At 50.7% G+C, this 19,660-nt stretch overlaps 1 protein-coding gene across 1 annotated transcript in view; it reads right to left on the minus strand.

The window, feature by feature from the left end:
- Window positions 1-19,660, minus strand: part of birc6 (baculoviral IAP repeat containing 6) — a 129,908-nt gene that overhangs the window by 4,225 nt on the left and 106,023 nt on the right. The window contains exons 66-72 of the mRNA XM_036546560.1: window positions 18,291-18,507; window positions 15,103-15,248; window positions 12,559-12,669; window positions 11,939-12,156; window positions 9,932-10,093; window positions 9,143-9,220; window positions 7,202-7,389 (exon numbers count right to left, since the gene is read on the minus strand). Of these exons, the coding sequence (XP_036402453.1) occupies window positions 7,202-7,389; window positions 9,143-9,220; window positions 9,932-10,093; window positions 11,939-12,156; window positions 12,559-12,669; window positions 15,103-15,248; window positions 18,291-18,507 (1,120 nt within the window). The remainder of the gene's footprint in view (window positions 1-7,201; window positions 7,390-9,142; window positions 9,221-9,931; window positions 10,094-11,938; window positions 12,157-12,558; window positions 12,670-15,102; window positions 15,249-18,290; window positions 18,508-19,660) is intronic.

Raw genomic sequence — 19,660 nt, forward strand, 5'->3', positions numbered from 1 at the left:
CTCTGGCTGGGAAGGGAGTTGAAATTCTGTTTCGTAGCTAGCTGGATCTCTACAGGCAAGATGGTTTGAAGTCAAGAGCCAGAAAAAAAAAAGGGGCAAACATAACCCATGGATTTTTTTTTTATTTTTTTTACCTCCTCTTGTTTTCTTTCTTGAAAGTTTTGAGATGGTGTGCTGCAGCATGTCCCCCCCAGGGCCTTCCGTCTTTCTAGCAACAGGATCCTGGGGTACTCGAGATGTGTTCTTGTTCCTCGCAAACCCCTTCGTTAGCGTACGCGAACGGATAAACCGACGGCCGCCGAATTCGCCAAAAGGGATCGTGTGCACATGGCACTTTCTGATCAATGACACAAAACAGGGGGTGCACAGCAAAGTCCCTCTCTGGTCTCTTTACACTGCAAGTGCTGCCTCTAAAAAGCAGCAGCTAAGGGAACTTACCTAACTGGACAGCTATGTTATTCCTTTTAAGGACTAAAGACCGGGGCTAAATAGTTCCGGTCCATCTGCAGGACGGTGGCAGTCCCAAATCAGGATGGCGGACCCCTCCCAGTCTTTCGCCTGGCTTTGTTCAGAGAGCCCCTTTCACTCTGCAGCTCTGCCTCTGATCACTGCCAGGCTGGTTTACGCACGCTCTCGCGTGACGTCGCACGGGGTCTCGCCCCACGGCGGCCGACGCCGCTGTGTCAGTCCGCCCGAGCGATGTCGATCTTCCCTGGCCTCCTAGCAACAGCCTCCCCAGGGCTGATTCCAGATGCGGCGGCTGCCTTCCGCGTTCCGTTTCACATCTATTGTTTTCGGAATTAGCTGCCATTATCATCGCAGCTTATTATTTGTTGAGATCAATCTTGGAAATGGGACTTGTGCTCTTTTCTTGTGCTTGAGTTATTTCTAATGAGCTATCCAATTTTCCTGAGATGATTACTGGGAACGTTTCAAGGTCACAACAACTAATGCGGAAAATAACACTTTTCCATTTGGTGGCATAAAACCAGTTTCTGCCTAACACTGAGGCGACAGCCCACAAACACAATGGTACAATGTTAGGGAAACTCTGAGAGACACAATGGCTGTAACTACAGAGAGGAGGAAAGCAGTATTTAATCAAAATACCAAGGCAACACAAAAAACTATAGAAACTACAACACGAAGGTTTGTCCTGTCATTAACACCACGGGCAAGGACCTACATATCACACAAAACCGTGGCCACAAAACACAGCTCTCCCTGTACAAATCCACATTTACAGCCACCGACTTCTCTCTGCACAGCCATTGACTTGTATCTGCGATATTTTAATGAGAAATTCAAGTATGATATTTTGCATGGACAGGAGAACGTGCATGAATGAATTCAATAACGAAACCTACGCAGAAACGCCGTTCTTTGATGGAATGTGCACACTTATTAACAGGTTTGAGTGAATCAGCATGACTTGACAAATTACATTCAATGTCTGCGATGAAGAGACGATAAAGAATGGCCTTTTCAATCCACCCCCCCACCCCCCCCCCCCGCCCAAAAACAAAGCACGCTGCGCCGACCCTTCAGGTACCGGTGTCTAAGGGACGAATGTGCATTCCTAAGCTCAATGCGCTTCTGAACACTTTATAAACACTTCCCTCTCTTCAATATTCTGGGGGCACAAAGAGTCAAGGACAGGTATGAATCACTCGCATTGCTATTAAAAGTTCTCTCTCTCTCTCTCTCTCCGTCTTTCTCTCTGGGTTCCCTCCCCTCCTCCTCCAGCGCACTCTCTTACATTCAAACATTCCCCTGCTGTATGTGACCTCTGAGCATCTAAGATGGGATCTGGAGCCAACCGGTGAATATTTCCTCTGACCTTGGGCCTTTCCTCAACCCTCTCGGAATGGCAATAACGCCGGAGCTCAGGGGGGGATGTCTGGAAGGGGGGCTGATGTAATTCTGAGAGTGATATTGGGCAGTGAGATGGGGCGGTAGAGCGGGCAGCAGTGGTTAGAACTCCGACCCCCCCCCAAAGATCCAGGGCTGTGGGGATCCTTGGACTCTGCATGTATCCTTGAGCAAAGTTTGAAACTTGGAGGAGACAAATCAAGCCGTGCGAATGCAAATCAAACTGGTGGTGCCGTCAATTAATGAAATAAATACGTTAAAATAAGAACGCTAAGACTCCACTTAATGAAAATGCATGTTCTGGCAAATCGAGTTGTTTGTTCTTGTGTTTGTCCTTTATGCTTTCCCCCCTTTCTCCCCATTCGGAATCCCCGAATGTACATTAGGCTCGTCTCATCGCCCACCCTCTCTACGCCCGCATGAGCGCTGGAGCAAAGCCGTCCGATACGCTCGGATGCAGCCAGCGGTTATTTTTCACACTACAAGTCCCAAAGTGCACCGCAGCGAGGCAAGCGGCGACTGGAAGACCGGCACACTTCAACTAAACATCAACCACGGACATTGCAGGCTCCTCACAAGCCCTTAGAGGCCACCCCAGTGGAAAGACAAGGGAACCCCTCAGACGTATCCAATCCCTGTTCAGAGCATAATATAGTCAGCGGTATCCAATCCCTGTTCAGAGCATAATATAGTCAACGTTATCCAATCCCTGTTCAGAGCATAATACAGTCAACGTTTTGTGCCACTGTGGGCTCCTGCTCGCTGTTGGCCAAAGACACGAGTGGGCTCGAACCCAGCCCATAGGTCTGTGCCGCTATAGTGCTGTGGCCCGGAGTGGAGCATCTGCGATCGGGACAGGGCACCGCTGGCACGGCTCTCAGCTGTGCCTGTGCGCGCCAGGGTGCTGCAGCTCCTCCGGGCTCATTTGGCCCCGGGCATGGGTGCGCTCGCTCGGGGCCTTGCCAAAAAGAGTCAGCTGTGATTTACGACTCCCGATATTTCAGACGCACAGGAGCCTGCGATAAAACACCAATAAACTGCAATTAGGCCGGGGGAAAATTGGCGGAATTTAACGTTATTTATGGAGCGTGAATAATAACGGGGGGGGGGGGTGATGTGGAACCTGAGAGAGACGGTGTATGGGGACACTGGTGCGCGTGCGTGCGTGCGTGTGTGTGTGTGTGTGTGTGTGTGTGTGTGTGTCTCTGTTTTAGGGGGATAAGAGGCCAGAGAGAGAGGCCTTTTCTATACTGCATGAGACAGAACAGATGGTGATGGCAAAGTCTGGCCTCTGAAAGCACTGGCCCTGAGGACCGGGGAATGCCCCAGCTTTATTTACACTAAACTGGACACAGCAGGGCCCTCCACGGAGATGACACAGGAGACACCCTCTGTGTCAGCCCACCCCCCCACCCCCCCACCTGGCAGCCTATCTTCGACGGCCGACGAGACACAGGACGTCCCCTCTGAACACTTCCTCCCACTGTCAGAAAAGCTCCCCGCCCATCGCCAGGGCGCACATTCACCCCTAACAAAAACAGAGAAGTTCTAACGAGCTGCGTTTTCATCTCGGGCGACGCTCTACGAACTCCCGTGACAAAGGTGGGAGTCGCCTGCCACAGGAACCGGGGGAAGGATGCATCAATTTCCCTGACACCGTCGCCATGGAAACCCCCGCTGGCGCTCCGCGGGCCCCCCTCGCCTCACGGCAGCGGCACGCTGTGACGATTCGTGGGACCGGACAGGTTCCCCCCGAGTCGAACCCAGCTGTTGCCCCAGGGCGCTGTCTGCTCAGAGACCGCGTTCCGCGGACAGTGACCCCGCCACCACCGACTGCAGCCGTGCTCTCGGCGTCCGTGAGGGTCCCGCTGGAGGAGCGTGCCCGCCAAACCAGTAAATAATGCAACACCAAGTCATATAATGACAACGGTGACTCATTCTTGCAAGGGGATGCGCTAACAGCACTCGCGGTGCCCCCATGACGTCCGGCTCCCTTTACGACAGCAAGTATGAATACAAACAAGTCTGAGCCAACATCATACACTGACTAACACACACACACACACACACACACACACACACACTCTGTAGCTGATACCTATCATTATACTAACTGGCATTCAGACAACGAACTAGGCAGCTGCCCTAGCAGCCAGACTACATTGTGCGATTGGTCATATGTACCAGGTTGTCTACATAGTCAGAGAGGGGAACAGAGGTCTCCTGCAGTATGGCGCCGGAGAGAGAATTCTCACTTCCTGTACTTGCGAGCTCCCTAACGGTCCATTTACACTTCTCCCAGCCACACGCGTGCGGACACTCTCGCACACGGAGTCTACATTTCACCATGCCTGACCTGGCGTTTATAATTTCACCCGACAATCTCCCGTTTTATATTTTATGACTCTTTTACAATGCAGCTCAAAATAGTCTCGTAGCTTGTTACCAGTCAGAAACTGTTCATACGCGGGCTTCAGCGGACATGCTGTTTCCCGGTCCCTCTCTTCTCCGCTGGGCGAAGCCGCGGCACTGCAGGGCTTCGCGCGGCCGTCAATCTCGGCCGAGCCCGCCGCCCCCTGCTCCTGTTCTGCTGTCCGCGCCGCCGGCCTCTCGCACCCGCGAGGACAGCAGACGGCCGCGCCGGCCTCTCACGCGAGAGTAATTGAATTTCAGGAGGCGTTTTCGGGCGAGCGTTGTGAGAGAAACTGACTACCTGCTGTCTCTCGCTCGGGCCTAATGACCCAATTTAACAAGGAGCTCTGACGTCAAAAGGGCCCCGTCGCTCCTTTTGCTGCCCATCATGTGTGTAACACACCGGCGGCTCCCACTTCAAAGGTGAAAATCAATGGCTTCCGCTGTAGCCTTTTGCCAGGGTAATACTAATAGAGGGTACTGCAGGGGACTTCCTGTTCTTCCGCCAGCGGAGAAGCTCTCAGGGATATCTACTGACTGTCGCTCCCTCAAGACTCGGATCGAGCCAACCGCATGTTCCTCCACGCAGCGAACCAGCAACAACAACGTATTTCAGCGTACCAAGGAGAACTGCAGGGCTGAATTTATGTGCACCACTACAGAACTGAAAATCCAGAAAAGGATTTTGTTCAAAAAAAAAAAAAAAAGGTGGATTAAGCTAGCGGGACCAAGAGCAAGAGAGGGAGACAATCTGAGAACCTAGCCTTTTCTTTTCTTTTCTTTTTTTTTTTTAAATTTTAAAGTCCTGTTCTCCCCAGGGCCTCCGGGAGACGGGCTGGAGATGGGACAGAGCCGCAGTAAAATGCGAGCCCTGTCACAATATTTCAGTCTGGCTTCTATCTGGGGTGAAGGGAGGAGGGGGGGGGAGGCCTGCAGACCCCGTGCCAGAAGCCCCTCTCAGGGGGGGGGGGCGGCGTAGGACGGAGCATTGCAGTCTTCAATCGGGCCGAGGTTCTCTGCGTCCCTTTGATTCGACGTCCTGCCAGAGACATCATGCGGTGCACGCAGCCTGAGCTGCTCGAAGAGAGGCTGAGAAGGAGCGCAGACACGTCTCGGAGTCTCGAAAACTGACATGTAGTGATGTTCTTTTTTTTGGATTACAGGTGGGGGGCTGGAGAATGCATTACTGTTTGGCAAAGCCAGGAGACTTGGCAGAAGGCAAGCATCTGGGATCTTAATTGAATTCTGAGCTTTCGTCCAAGGATTTCATCCCCAAACCCAATATTTTCATCAATGCCATCTTTCAGCTTGGGCTAATATATTACATATAAATTTGTAATTAGTAGCAACATCCATAAACGTCGTCGTGAAGGGATATGAAGAAATATCTGGGTCAACTGAATTTATGGCTTAACTTTGGTGCCTGGATTCACGTCTAAGTGGAAAAATTTGGTTTCCCCATAAATTTATAGATTGCTACCAAAAATTTGGCATTGTATTTACAATTAAAGACAATCTTGTCTTTTACAATTGTGCATTTGAGTGCCATATCAATACTCCTTGAAGTCCTTGCAAAAGAGTGGACCAAATGTCATGTTAGAAGACACTTCTCTCTGAACAAACACCTGATGTCCCGTCACAATACAACTACATGAGGAGCTCAGTAAGTCCATGGGCATATGAACGCATGGCCTCAATGTGGCCACCGTCAGCAGTGACACGGTACGAGAGAAAGAGAGAAAAGAGACAGAGTGAGCAGGGGGAAAAAAAAAAAATGAGTGAAAGTGAACAGAGTAAGAAAGAGACAAAGATTCGGGGGGGTAAAACTCGAGGAACACCGAGTGAAAAGAGGAAGAGAGGGAGGGGGAAAAAAAAAAAAAAAAAAGATGTTTGAAGCGAGAGCGATCCGCTCCCTCTGCTGAGTGATGGGGCTCTGCTTCCTGCAGCTTAAGCAGAGCGGGATTTATCTGGCCGCCTCGTTTTCCCTCCATCAGGCAGCGTCCGTGCGGGGCCCGCGTCATGCCCGCCCGCTGGAAATCGTTAGAAACATCGTCCCTCACTCCGCGGGCCGCACCGCTGACTGATTGCTATCTGCCTACACTGGCCCATACCAAGGCTGCAGGGAGATCAGAACCGGGGGCCAGGGAGGAAAAAAATGGGAGCACACCAACAGGATATCATCTACCTGGATATTAATAAACAGTGAATTTATTGTCTGCCGCTGTCTAATATCCTCCCAAAGGAGACGGGTCTTTTTTTTTTTCTCTCGCCTCAGCCAGTTTTGAGAAGTGAGGTGGTGGCATGAAATTACTGAAGAACTGAGCCGCAGTCCAGGGGGAAAGTTTCATTGCTGCTGATGCCAACAGCTGACAAGCTCCTCTTAACCCACAACCGGCGGAAAGAGTAAATATGAATGAATGTACAATTAGACAGCTTCAGATGTGAAGTCAGAGTGAGAACCAATAGGTTATCTATAGGCGTGGTTTAAAACTGCTGGATTACAGTGACTAGATGAAAGCATTGCTTTTTCATTTCTTAATTACTGTAGTCATTAAAATTATCACTGACAGAAGTGAAAATTAAATTTGACCGTTTGAGGATTTAGGAGGAAAAATACTGTTTGAATTTAGATAACTGAGAAGTAAAAAAAATTACAAGCAAATATTTTGGGGATTAGACTATCAAATCAAATTATTTACCAACCAATTACATAATTACAGAATATGTTACAGTAACATATCAAACCTATGAGAAGCTACAATTGAATCCATCAAGGAACAGACTACCATAAAACAGGAATTAGATATTTTTATATTCATTCTTATTTCCAGCATACCCAACCAGCCCTGACACCTATCTCAGGACTGCAAATGGGCCCCCCACCCAGCCCCACTGCACTCTGGGACGTGTGCTTACCTCCTTGAAGCAGGGGGAGGGGTTTCGCATCTGCTCCAGCATGGCCCACTTGACGGTGGCTTGCCGGATGTTGCCGTCGTACTCGCGGGAGCTCTGAGTGCCGCTGGGGGTGCCTCGCGACCGCTCGTACCCGGGCTCGTTAAAGTAGGGCTCCGCCACCAGGATGAGCGACTGGACCGACACCAGCACCTGCACGCACGCACACACACGCACGCGAACACAGACATACACAAACGCACACAAAAAAAAGCAATCTGTCAGAATAAAACGCCAGACTGACTACGGTGGTACAGCTTATCCTCCCTAATGAAACCACTGAAATATGAGAGTGACTGAATTCAACTTTATAAAGGTGCAAAAGACTAGAACAGATCTCCTGGGCTGTATAACTCAAACCTTTTTTGAAAACGGGCTTCAAACACAGAACAAACCCTTCCACAGAGAACAGCGACAGATCTGGCGTCAAATAACAATAAGATACTCAGCATGATGGTTAAATCAAGAAGCTCCTTAACACATCGGGGGAAAAAAAAAACCCCAACAAATTCACGCTGAAATTTTGTGGAAAATGCTCGTGTTCTACCCTCGTCACAGAAAAGCCTTCAATAAATCTTTATTAATGATCCAATTAATGCTCCCGCTCGTCTCAAGGAGACTGGGAACACGCCATGCATTCCATTCCAGGCGCAAATTAAAATGGAGGAGGCTCTGCACGCCCCAGACAGAGACTGAAGGAGCACGGCCGCGGCGCTTCCGAAGGGGAACGTGCGAGGTCCGGGGCGCCGTCACCTTGACCCCGACCGCGTTACCGCGCACGTGCGAACCCGCGAAGCGCGATATCTGAAATCTGCTTTTGATTCCCGAATCAATCCCCCCCCCCCCTCCCCCGCAAACCCCACCCCACCTTTCTGTGCCCGATTTCCATTATCGATTCCCTGCACTAACTAGAATGATAATCAATGAGAAACATCTCTATGAACTCTCCTCAACCCAGCAGATGGAGGAATTAAAAAGGGGCCGTTTCAAAGGAGCCCGCTGTTGCGGGGATCAATATACACAGGGAACGCCTGGCTGGTTAATGGATCCCTGATCTGTGACAGACACGGATCTGTGACGAAGAGGTGATCCGCGGGGGGGTGGGGGGTGAAGATGTGGGTTTAGCAGAAGGCTTAAGCAGAAGGCGCTGGGGCATTGTGTCAATTGGCAGCGCTGGCTATCAGAGCAGTGGCTGTGGGGGGGGGCATGGTGAGGAAAGGCGGAGGCTGGCTGGTGAAAGGCATGATGGGAGTACAACAGCCTCGGAGCATAGTGTGTACCCCCCCCCCCCCCTTCTGAGCACTGTGCGAGCTCCTCTCTTCCCGCGGCTCTGAGATTTATAGCTTTATTACCCTGATAGATATAACTGCAGCAGCAGGCCTAGAAGACACTCTGGCCAGATTGAATCAAGCGGCTGGTTCCAGCACGCCGGAGACAGCGCGGTGGGGCTCGAGAGGCAGCAATCACAGATACGCGTCTGAGACTGAGCCTTTTGTCAGCACATTTATCCGGTTACACCAGCGAGAACAGCGCAGGGCTGTCAGTGATGTAGAGCGAGGTGCGCCGCGGGCCAAGCTGACGCGGCTCCAGCCCCGGGGGGCCGAGAGGGGAGGCCCGGGTTTAATTTCACCTCAGCTCTTAATCACCCATTTCAGCTAATTAGCTGCGCGATTAGATGAGTTCTCTCTTGCCCTCAAGAAGAGTTACAGGGCGACATACGCGATTCAACCTGCTGGATTTTGGCTGTCCAGAGTGGCGCGCCCCCTTTGAAGGATGAAAAAACTCCCAAACTGCTACTTGGGGCATTCATGCAGCGGGAAACGTAGCCGCTGTATGCATGAACAAAGCTAATCTAAATAAACCATGATAATTAGCTTCACAATAACTCGCGATAATACCGACTTACCTGTAAAAAGCTAGAGGTCTGAGGGTTCCACTTCTCCTCTGGTCTCCCGTGCCAGGTATTGAGTATACTTAAACACACCTGCAAAAGGTCCCCACAAGCAGTTAAAACAGTCACTAAGGTTTAGCACAGAGACAAAGAGCTTTTTTTAAAAACAAGCTTTGGGTCAGGTAAACATCCATAAACAGCACGGGCTACTCCCCCCCCCACCGCAAACTGAGGACACATTTACCTCGCATCAGAATCGCGTCTCTGATCTATAAAGCACACAGTAATTCTTGGAGCAGCTGTCTCCTTCCATTATGAAAATAGATGTTCACTGTCAGAGCCTTACTAATGAGGAGAAGCAGATGTGGCAGGCTCGAGCACCTCTACCGCTTTCAACGGGGAAGAAATCTCTGCTTTTCCCTCATCTCCACACAAAAATAAAACCTTAAAGGTAGACCGCGCTGGTCCAGCTCTCTGTCTCCTACTCAAAACGCGGTTACAGCAAAGAGGTGTCTGTTACACTCATTCTTAATTTAATGCCAGCAATGTCGCGGGTATAACCTGGTGCCTCTCTCAAGTCTTTAACAAAGGGCTGACCAGACCACAACCGCAAATATCTTTTCATGCTGCACAAGTGTCTCTAAGCTACAGATATTTATTAGTATGTATCCGCAAGAACAATGATTATGCGGACTCCTGAGTAGAACAAGCACCCATACTTTTCTGGCTTGCTGAAGCTGAACTGACCGACTGGGGCGGGGCACTCTGAACGTGCCACTGTGTGGTCCGGCTGCAGTTACTCACTTTGCCGTCATTGTAAAGGTTTGGGTTAAAGCGCACGCTGTGGCCCCCCGTGGTCTCCAGGTTGACGAGGGGGGGTGAGTTGGGGTAGTCTTGTGGGAAGTACACGTCGAATTCGAAGCAGCCGTTTGCGTACGGGGTGTCTGCAGGGCCTGTGATCAGGACCTGAAACGACAACAACAAAAAAAACATAACCAAACCATGAACGCCAGCATTGCAGACCCATCTCCCTGCTACCGCTGATGTGTGGGAACTACATCTGTACCAACACCTCTCTGGAGTCAACATGAGGAAATCTCATCTGGGAGGAAGACCACTTGCACATGCTCTGACCAGATGAGGGCTCCTAAATCACAGGTACTTATGCACCAGAGGAGGATGCGCGCAAGAGAGGGTCCCGATTTTCCTTGTTTTGCCGCTCTGCCCTGAAAATTGAGGATAATCCAATCTGAGACCCGCTGTAGTGCATCTGCTCAGCATAAACACCCCAGGGTTCAGGCTCTGACTGCCCAGCTCGGTGAGCACGGATGGCTCCAGCTTGTGGAATCCTAAGTGCAGGGCTTGTTCTCGAGTCGACAAACGAACGTGTCCCGAGTAAGGCGTTGGGCCATCTCACTGTGCCCGCCTGGAAAGGTATTACAGAGGCTGAGGGAGGGTCAAAACTAGCGAGGGGGAGAACGTCTGGACAGAAAAAAGCCCTCAATACAGGAACAGTGCAAGATTTTTGATGTTAAGGGTATGTTTAAGGGAGGGGGGGATCCCTGAATAACTGATGCAAGGCCTAAGAAGCGGCAGCATCTCAGTTGTTATTCCAGCCCCGCTGTATGTTTCACTGAAAAACTGCTGGAAGGCAGCGGCGGCGTCACTGAGGCGTTAAGTATATTTTGACACGAACATTCGGGCTCAACACTTTTAATGTACTTGGAAGAGAGGGGGGAATCTGAAACAAGCCTCTTCAGCTATTAATGCCGTAACACCGTATGTTGCCCCTGTTCTCAGCGGAACTGATTATGCACAGACTGCCTTATATTGGTAAAAGCCTGAATTCTCAGGGGAAGGCGGGACACTAGAGAAGAGCCCTGATAACCAGTTATCTGTGTCGCAGTTTGCACCCCGGTCTTTGCCGAGCGTTGGCCTCTCCCACTGCTTCCAGTGAATGATATTTCACTGAAGCTTCACAAAAAGAGGTCTAAACAGATACGAGGTTTTGACATTTAGCGAATAAGACTTTGCCATTAATCAGGTCTGGGGTCAAAGCCATTTAAATGTCAATGAAAATGACTCTGACCGTTGCGAACGCTTGTTTCAAAATACGAGTCTCAACACGAGGCATTTAGTCAACAAGCGCAAACGCAACCGCGTGACGCGTACGCCGCCTCAGCCATATTCACCAGCTGCGAATTACCAGAGGCCTGTGTAACAGTCCCCCGAAGAGCGTAACTGTTGCGACCTTTCGACCTTTAGATGGATTTACATCGCAAGCTCACTGTAAACATCTGTCTGAGCCCAAGGCTGAGCACACGTGTGCATGAACAGCCCAAAGATGTCTGAGATGTCTGCGAAGAAAAAAACGAAATAAGTGCAATCTGCGATAGCAGCTCTTCACCCCTTCAGTTTAACTACTTTCTGTGGCAGGATTGCTCGAGTGCTCAATTCATGCCACTGCCCCAACTGGACATTTATTCTTTGACACAATTGTTGTACCAGTGTGGATAAAATGGTCCATAGACGCAGAATACCCACAACACTGGACAAGCACACAGGAGCAGTATTCTGTGCAAGTGAATATGAATGTAAACAGACTGGTCAATAAAGTTATACAGCCGTTACAGACACAGAGACGTGCTGAGACAAATGCAATACTTCAGCAAGGTAAGGATAACGAGACTATCAACAGCTACTTCAAAATTTCATAACACACCTCGCTGACCTATTCGGCGCTCAGAAATAATGAAAGGAAAACATATCGACGGGCCCGGGGCCTCCCGGGGCGGCTGACCCTCCGCGTACCTTCATGATGTCCAGCCGCTCCTCGTCACAGCGGACGAAGACGCTGGAGGAGGAGGAGAGGGGCAGGGAGGTGGAGAGCGTGACAGCTTCCTGCGCCAGGCGCCGGGCGCGGGCGGCACTGTTGGCATCACTGGCGTTCTTCACCTGAGACATGTAGTGGTAGTTCACCTTGAACACCAGCTTGCCGTCCTCGTCTTCCGAGACCATCTCAAACGTGTCTGCGGGAGGAGGGAAGGGGGTGAAAGATTAAAACGGCAGCCGAGTGCTGCTGCGGTCAAACATCAACTCCAACGACATCCTTGGGAGACGCTCCTCTGTCAAATTTTTCCTTTGCTTTTGCATGTGGGTCTGAGCTAACTTATTTACATTCACGTCAGCTGCGATTACCAGGGACGTCTCCCGCTTGAAAAATCAATTGCGGCAGAACGAAGTCCTGTAATCAATCATTCGGTGCCGGGATAGAAAGTGACAGACAGAGAAGCCTTCTGTGGCCGGGCAGCTGGACCGCGTTACGGATCGTTCTGGGAGGAACTCGGTGTACTGGGCAGCCTCACCACACGAGAGGGAACACACAGTGGAGGGCTTGGGGGAGCGGTCTCCCAAGACTACGCGCCACTTACCGAACTGCAGCTTCTTCATGGCGGCGACGTACTTCTCCTCCAGGGAGCGCAGGACAGAAAGGGGCTTTGGTCGGGCAGCAGCTTTCTTGGAAGACTCGGCCAGCTTCCTCTCTGTGTGGAAGAAAACAGAAAGGAACATGGGAGGGAAGCCACCGCTTCAGGTGAAGTGTCAAAAGGCTACCTTACCATCGACTTAATTTCACTCACCATACAACTGAAGAACAACACTAATTTTAAGCTCTACACGGCAACTGAATTTGGAAGTGTCTGACAATTCAAACCGAGGGAAGGTGTTCGGCTAGACAAGCTAAGAACATACAAACCGTATAGATGCCTTGTTTATTCAAACCAGACACTTCCCCTGAAATTACGTTATTTAGAGAACCAGTGTGAATGCCCTTTGAGTGGCATGGGAAACACAGGTCTAAGGTGTGGACGAGTACCCCCCCCCCCCAGCCCAAATCTCTCCATTAATTCTGACACACGAATGAAATAAAAGACATTTCAGTAGAGGCAAATTCAGCTCCACCATTTCAGACGAGTGGTCACGATCCCTTTTAAACGCCCCAAATTGAAATCCAAATAACTGCCCAGCATTTCGAGCAAATCTGCAATCATGCCTCAGTCTGACCGGAGCCAATTCTACTGAGGACGGCATGAGTCACTGTGGATCCATTAATCAGAACACTCGCTTTAATCCCCATTTGCACCACTCTGTCTCATCCTTACGCTGACAGATACAGATATCACTATGAAATGCAATACAAGACAGCACATGGGGGAAAAAATTCCAATCCAATCAACAATAGAGCGCTGTCAAAGAAAGCTGAGAATAACCTGTAATTAATACGCCATCAGCTCCTCGCCGACAAACTTCTCCCCATGCCGAAAACAGCGGGCAGTAAATCTATCGAGATAATCAACGGCGTATATCGTACATTTCAGCCGCTCTTCATTTTCCCACTATTTACGTATTGTTACCTGAACAGATGTACTTCCCATTAAATTACCGGCGCATTTAACTGACCCATTACCGGAGCTTGTGGGGCGAGAAACGCGCACAGCCCAGGCATCGATACATTAATTTATTTTTGTTCCGAGTGGCACATTATGTTGGGTATTGACGGACGAGAACATTCGGTTCAATATTACACCGTGCACCCAGGGCCTGTCTGATCTGGCCCTTGTTAGCCTGTCCTTACATTTTTAAGATGAAGTACTAATTAAACAGTTAAACACATCCCTCCTTTTGGAATGGATGAGGCATGGGGGGGGGGGGGGGGGGGGTACGTCTGTCCGTGAATCTAGAGGCTGTTATCATATGGATTTCCTTATGTAAAGTGACAGCGTATCGATCCGCCATTTGGCATCCAGGCCGCCCCTCAACATTTACTTACTCCGCCATTGATGGGCTGAGAGCAGTGAGTGACTGGGAGGTGGGAGAGCTAATTAATAATGTGTGGTGCATGGCCGGGTGGTGGGGGGGGAAGAGAGGGCCCCACACAGTAAATCATGCAGCACAGACGTATCGAAGAGCTGCTTTTTATGGATGCTAAATAACGGCTGGCAGGAGACGGCCGGGCGGCAGGTTTTACGGCCTCCGGCGCAGTCGCCACACTCCAGCCTTCCCCACAGCGCGCTCCCCGCCAGCCCCCACTGCACCCTTTCTGGTGAGCAGCCGCTCACAGCTCTGTGGCTCATCTACAGGGCCGACTTGGCCTCTCAGCTTAGGGAAGGAGACGGACACCATTTTGGGATTACAGCCATCGCACGTCAAGTTGTAAACGTGCATGACTTGGGAGAAGATAGACATCCTTTGTGGCTTCCTTTTGAAGGTTTATCCTGATCTGCATTTGCAAGTACAATTTTTTCTCTCAATAATGACTGTCCTGGCTCTCCCTCCACTGCCTCAGGTGCCAACTGTGGCATGTTTACAAGTAATTCCTGATCAAAAAACAGTGGTGGTGAGAAACAGGCTAGACGCCAGAGGCTACAGGCTTGGAAAGTTATCATTGACTTTAAACGTGACCAATCCCCAATGACTGCCTGAGGTGCAGACTCCGCAGAACTGGTCTGGGAGGAGGTGGGGAGGAGTGGTGGAATAGGAAGGAGATGAGTCCCTGGATCCCTGGATTAGGGATCCCTGAGATGGATTTGTGTGCCAGAGGGAAGGCGCTCTCTGACCTCTCGACAGACAGTCTTTAATCACAACACACTGCGGAGAGCTGCACTGCTGCCCAGCGCTGCATGTCAGACGATCGGGGGGCGTCTGGTCAAGCCTGCTCGCGAAATCGGCTACTGCAGTCTGACCACTCCCGAGGTCCCCAATCTAACCGACTGCAGCGAAAGGCCAAGTGAATTACTACTTCTGGAAACTAAACCTCAGGACTTTGTCTTGTCTTTCAATGAGCAGACAGGGCACACTGAGAGCAAACTAATTCAGTGGAAATTGGAAGGAAGGAGCTAACAATACAAGACCTTTGCCATTTTTAACACTCAGTTAGATCCAGGCGAGAAATGGTGCAAAACAAGACTAGGCCTCACCTTGGTTGGCCTGCCTCAGGCTGGTAGTGGCAGCGTAGACAATTTCAGCTGTTTTCTGGATGTCCGGTACCAGCAGTGTAAGGCCCTCTGGCTCCGGGTCCGAGGATTCTGCCTTCACCACCCCTTTGCTCTTGTCTTTCTTTGACCTGGAGGAGACCGGGAGAGAACAGCGAGTCATGTAGACACACAATACCAAGTTTAGAGGAGACTTATATGGGGAGATTTAACTTACTTCCTTACTACATAATCAGCAAGATTATTCATTACACAAGGTGGAATAAAATCAGGCGTATTGCGTGTATTTACCAGAACAAGAACTCATAACCTTGCTGTCAGTATCTACACAGAAGGACTACTTCTCCGATGCCCTGCATGACATTAACCGTGAGCGCAGGGGCAACCAACAACAGTTGAATGGGGGATGAAAATGCGAGGAGCCTGCCATATGTAAATAATGATTCCCAGCATGACCTAGAAATTTATCAGGATGAACCCAACTCTGGAGCTGGGTAGCGGTCTCAGGTCCAATCACCCAGGAGGATCCATTTATTGCAAAGGCAAATCCAGGAAATCCCAAGAAAAACCTAGGCTCCCAGGTCATTGTAAAAGGGGTCTATGAGTCCAGGGGCCTCAATATAGCCAATTACCGTTATTCATAACCAGCTGAAGGAGTGCCTATAGGTGAAATGGTAGGCAACAGGCAAACATAGTCATTCTTATTTGTTTTGTTTTAACACAAAATTGCTATGCTGCTGATCTTGCCTTTTTTTGGATTGTGGATACCAGTCACCCTTTCTAAACGAGACCTTCCACAAACACAGGTCCTTTCCCTCTAGCAGTTACTGCAGCTGTGAACAACAAAAGTCCCTTTCATGTTGATAATGAGACTCTGGAGAAAAACAAAATATAATAAAAAAAAAAAAACTACTTCATCGAGGCGAGTCTCTGCAAACCCCTTGAAACAATGCGCTGTGCGCTGCAGGAAAGAGATACGAGGATGGTCCCTGCGGTCACATCGAGGTCGCGGAAAAAGTGAGTCTGAGTGACCTTTCGCGGAGTTGAGCGCTTACTTCCCCCTTCCACCCCCCCACCCCCCCCCGTCCGCCAACACCTGCGAGCCAGGGCTTCGCGGAGGGCGGGCGACGGCGCGGGGGCCCGGCGATTCCCGCGACGCCATCCTCATCTGGTATTCTGGGTCGTGGCGTGTGGGGCCGGCAGACGCGGATAGGGAGCGACAGCGAAATAAGAGGATGCCCGTCACACTCGGCGTCGCCCCCGGGCCGGTTTCATTAGAGGCGCTTCCGCGGTGCGCGGCAGCCCGCGGAGCGGGGATGATGTGATCGCTGTGGATATGATGCTTATGAGGCCGTTATCGGCGCTCCGCACATCAGGCTTTGTGTAGGCTGCACAACTCGATCCTTTTAATCCTAATTGTGCTGCTGATAAGCGCCGATACCAGCCACCAGTTAGGCTTGCAGCCCCCGGGGAGAAACGGGCCATTTTACCGCACGCTTCAAATGGCTGGGAACACCTTGCTGAAAACACGCTGGGCATATTTAGATTGCGATTCGCTGCCGTTCGCTGAGGTGATCCTTCCAATTTTTCTGAAAAGTAGGAGCATCTTTGGGGATGTTCTTATCTTGAATTGACAACCTAACACACATAAAATTGAAAATATAAAATAGGTGCGCCATAAATTTTACGCCGGCTTTGGGCTAGAAATTCATATTTAGCTTCATATAAAAGTCAAGGCATGAACAAAACAAAGCAATCCATCTTGAAGACGAGCAATGTGCTCCATTTTTTGACATGCATATTTACTGAAGAGGACACTGTATTCATTTCAACACCCCACTGAAAATGCACCGTTCAATAACCGCAGTCAAGAGTGTGGTCCCTCTCTGAGACAACCCAGGGGGCGCTGCAACACGCTGAAAAGCACTCATGAGGATGCTGGTAGAGAGGTCCTCCAGCACGTCAGGCGTGCGGTGTCCACCTGCTACCGTGGTAACATGATGTACGGCTCCCGGCCGGCAGCGCACAGTGGGCCCGTATCGCGAGCTGTTCGTTGTGAAGGCGCCGTCAGATAACGCGGTGCTCCGCGCTGCGACTCATCAATAACTTCCACCAAGCTCCCCTCGGCCAGCTGCTGACTGCTGTTTGCTTGCGGATGGGGGAGAACAGAACCGTATCGAGCTCGATTCAAATACGAGATGCTAAACAGGGCGACAATATAGCATAGTGGTTAAGGAGCAGGACTCGTCACCGAATGGTTGCTGGTTTAAGTCCCCGCTGGGGCACTGCTGCTGTACCCTTGGGCAAGGTACTTAACCCACATTGCCTCAGTAAATATCCAGCTGTATAAATGGATAACATTGTCAAAAACTGTAACCAATGTAAGTCGCTCTGGATAAGAGCACCTGCTAAATGCCAGTAATGTAATGTAACCAAGTATCGGTATCATAATCCATGGTTGGATCAAACTTCTCACAAAGTTGAGGTAATTTGTTTATTTACCGATTTCTGCTTTAGGGTAAAAGTAATTCCACACAGGACGTGCGAAATACATCCGCTTCCTGGAGGCTGACAACAAGGTACTGTGCTGTGTTCCTGTTCAATTCCCATCTAGCCTTCCCTTTGTTTCTGAAGGAGTTATCAGAGCGGCGCTGCGCGCGCCGAGTGACCACCTAACTCCACAAGTACATTTGATACCTCAGGCTTCTGCGTCGACAACACTTCAAAGGAGCAGAGCCGCAGTACATGAGAGAAGCATCCTGAGCATCGATAAAAAAGCTATTACCCAGAATAATCTTCGCCGCACCGAACAAAGGGGCTCGGTTTACACTCCACTACCGTTCTGACGAGGCAGCCCAACTTTTCACGGAGATGTGTTTTCCTGCAACTTTGCGCCCCTGAGACTGTCTGCAACTTTTCGAGCGTCTGCCTGTCTGAGGCTCTCTGCATCTGGGGCTACGACTCTTTCCGAAAAAGCCCGGCTTTGGTGCGCTGGTGTTCCGAGCAGCAACGCGCACCTGTGGGCATCTCGGAGGGCGCGCACTGGGGAAGTCTGCCTGCCTAGCTTCGTGCCTGAACTGAGTTGGCCGTCCATCTGGGGCTCCGTGTTCGTGACGCATATGCGGGTGTACCCGTACGGCGTGTGCCGCCGCGAGTCCCCCCGGCTCTCTCACCTGAGGCGGTTGGTGTAGGTGTCCACGCAGGTCTTCATCTTGGCCAGCAGCATGCCCACGGAGGTCTGGCACTCGGAGCGCTCCTCCTCCTCCTCTTCCTCGCTGGGGTCGCCGGACAGGGGCAGCAGCAGGGGCACCAGGGCCGTGCTGGTGGAGATGGCCCGGAGGAGCTCCAGAAGGGCCCGGTACAGGGGAACATGCCGCGCCATGTCCAGCACTGCAGGGGGGGAGACAGAGAGGACACCGTCAGTCACTCTTAATCCATCAATCTGGCCTGCATTCCGTCTGGCTCCCGTTCGTAGTGTACTGTCAACAAAGAGTATTCTGTTACAATGGGGAACACAGACAGAGTAGAAGACCCGCTGGGCAGCCCCATCCTCAGAATCCATTGTTCTAATTCAATATGACAATGATAAACACAACCCCCTCTATATTACCTCCACCTGCGCCACAAAGCTCTCTTGCCGCACTAGTAAATCTTTTGTCACGCATGTCAATCAAGGCCACCCAGAAGCCTCTTCAAATATCACCGTGGTGTGCTTCAAATGTTTATGTGCTTCTTTTAGGACTTGTGCCAAAATCACAAACACCATCTCAGACCTGGCTGCATCTGCGCTTTACGGGGGTTGCATTCGATAACACAAGAGGAGTTTCTGAAAATAATTCAAAACGGCTACGGCTGAGTAACAGGCTTTCCATTCATAAAACAAAGTGACTTTGAAAGCCCTCTGGGAGCTCTGGTTCCTTTGCGTCATGCTGTGCTGTTACTTTAGGAGAGGTGGCACCAGTGGGACGTGGTGCTGCACGCTGATGCTGACTCCGGCAGCACCCGGAGCCCCGCGCTGAATTTATGCTACAGGGAGCCCTGCGTGTGAGTGACAGCTAATCCGTCACGAGGGACAGCCCTCGGGATCCGGTGGTGCCTCTGTGTTTCGTTTCACCCGAACCCTCCGTTTGCAGAACCGGAGGAGCCATGATTATTTTATAGGCTCTGCTTAATCAAGGCGATCGTGTTCTCAAGACGCTGGGAAATGCGTTTAGAAGGAGAGAGGGTCCGCGGCTCCGTCCCGGATTTCAAAATGACACCAAACCCAATCAGGTCCGGAAGAGTTCAAGCAGACTCTCAGACAGCTCCCGGTGAGCACCTAGCCTGTGATGAAAGGGGGTATTACAGATTATTCGATTTCCTGGGAAAATGACAAACGATGTAGAGGCAACGACGGAACAGCCCTGAGGCGGCAAACACAGTCCACAACTCAATTTAGCCTCGGCAAACAGAGAACGAGGGACTCCCGCAAACACCAGGCACCCCTCCGCATTCGGTTTAGCCCCCCCTCCCCCGCCGTTATCCCAGTCCCCAAACAATGTAG

Source organism: Megalops cyprinoides, chromosome 15 (genome assembly GCF_013368585.1).
Source record: "Megalops cyprinoides isolate fMegCyp1 chromosome 15, fMegCyp1.pri, whole genome shotgun sequence".
Taxonomy (NCBI): Eukaryota; Metazoa; Chordata; class Actinopteri; order Elopiformes; family Megalopidae; genus Megalops; species Megalops cyprinoides.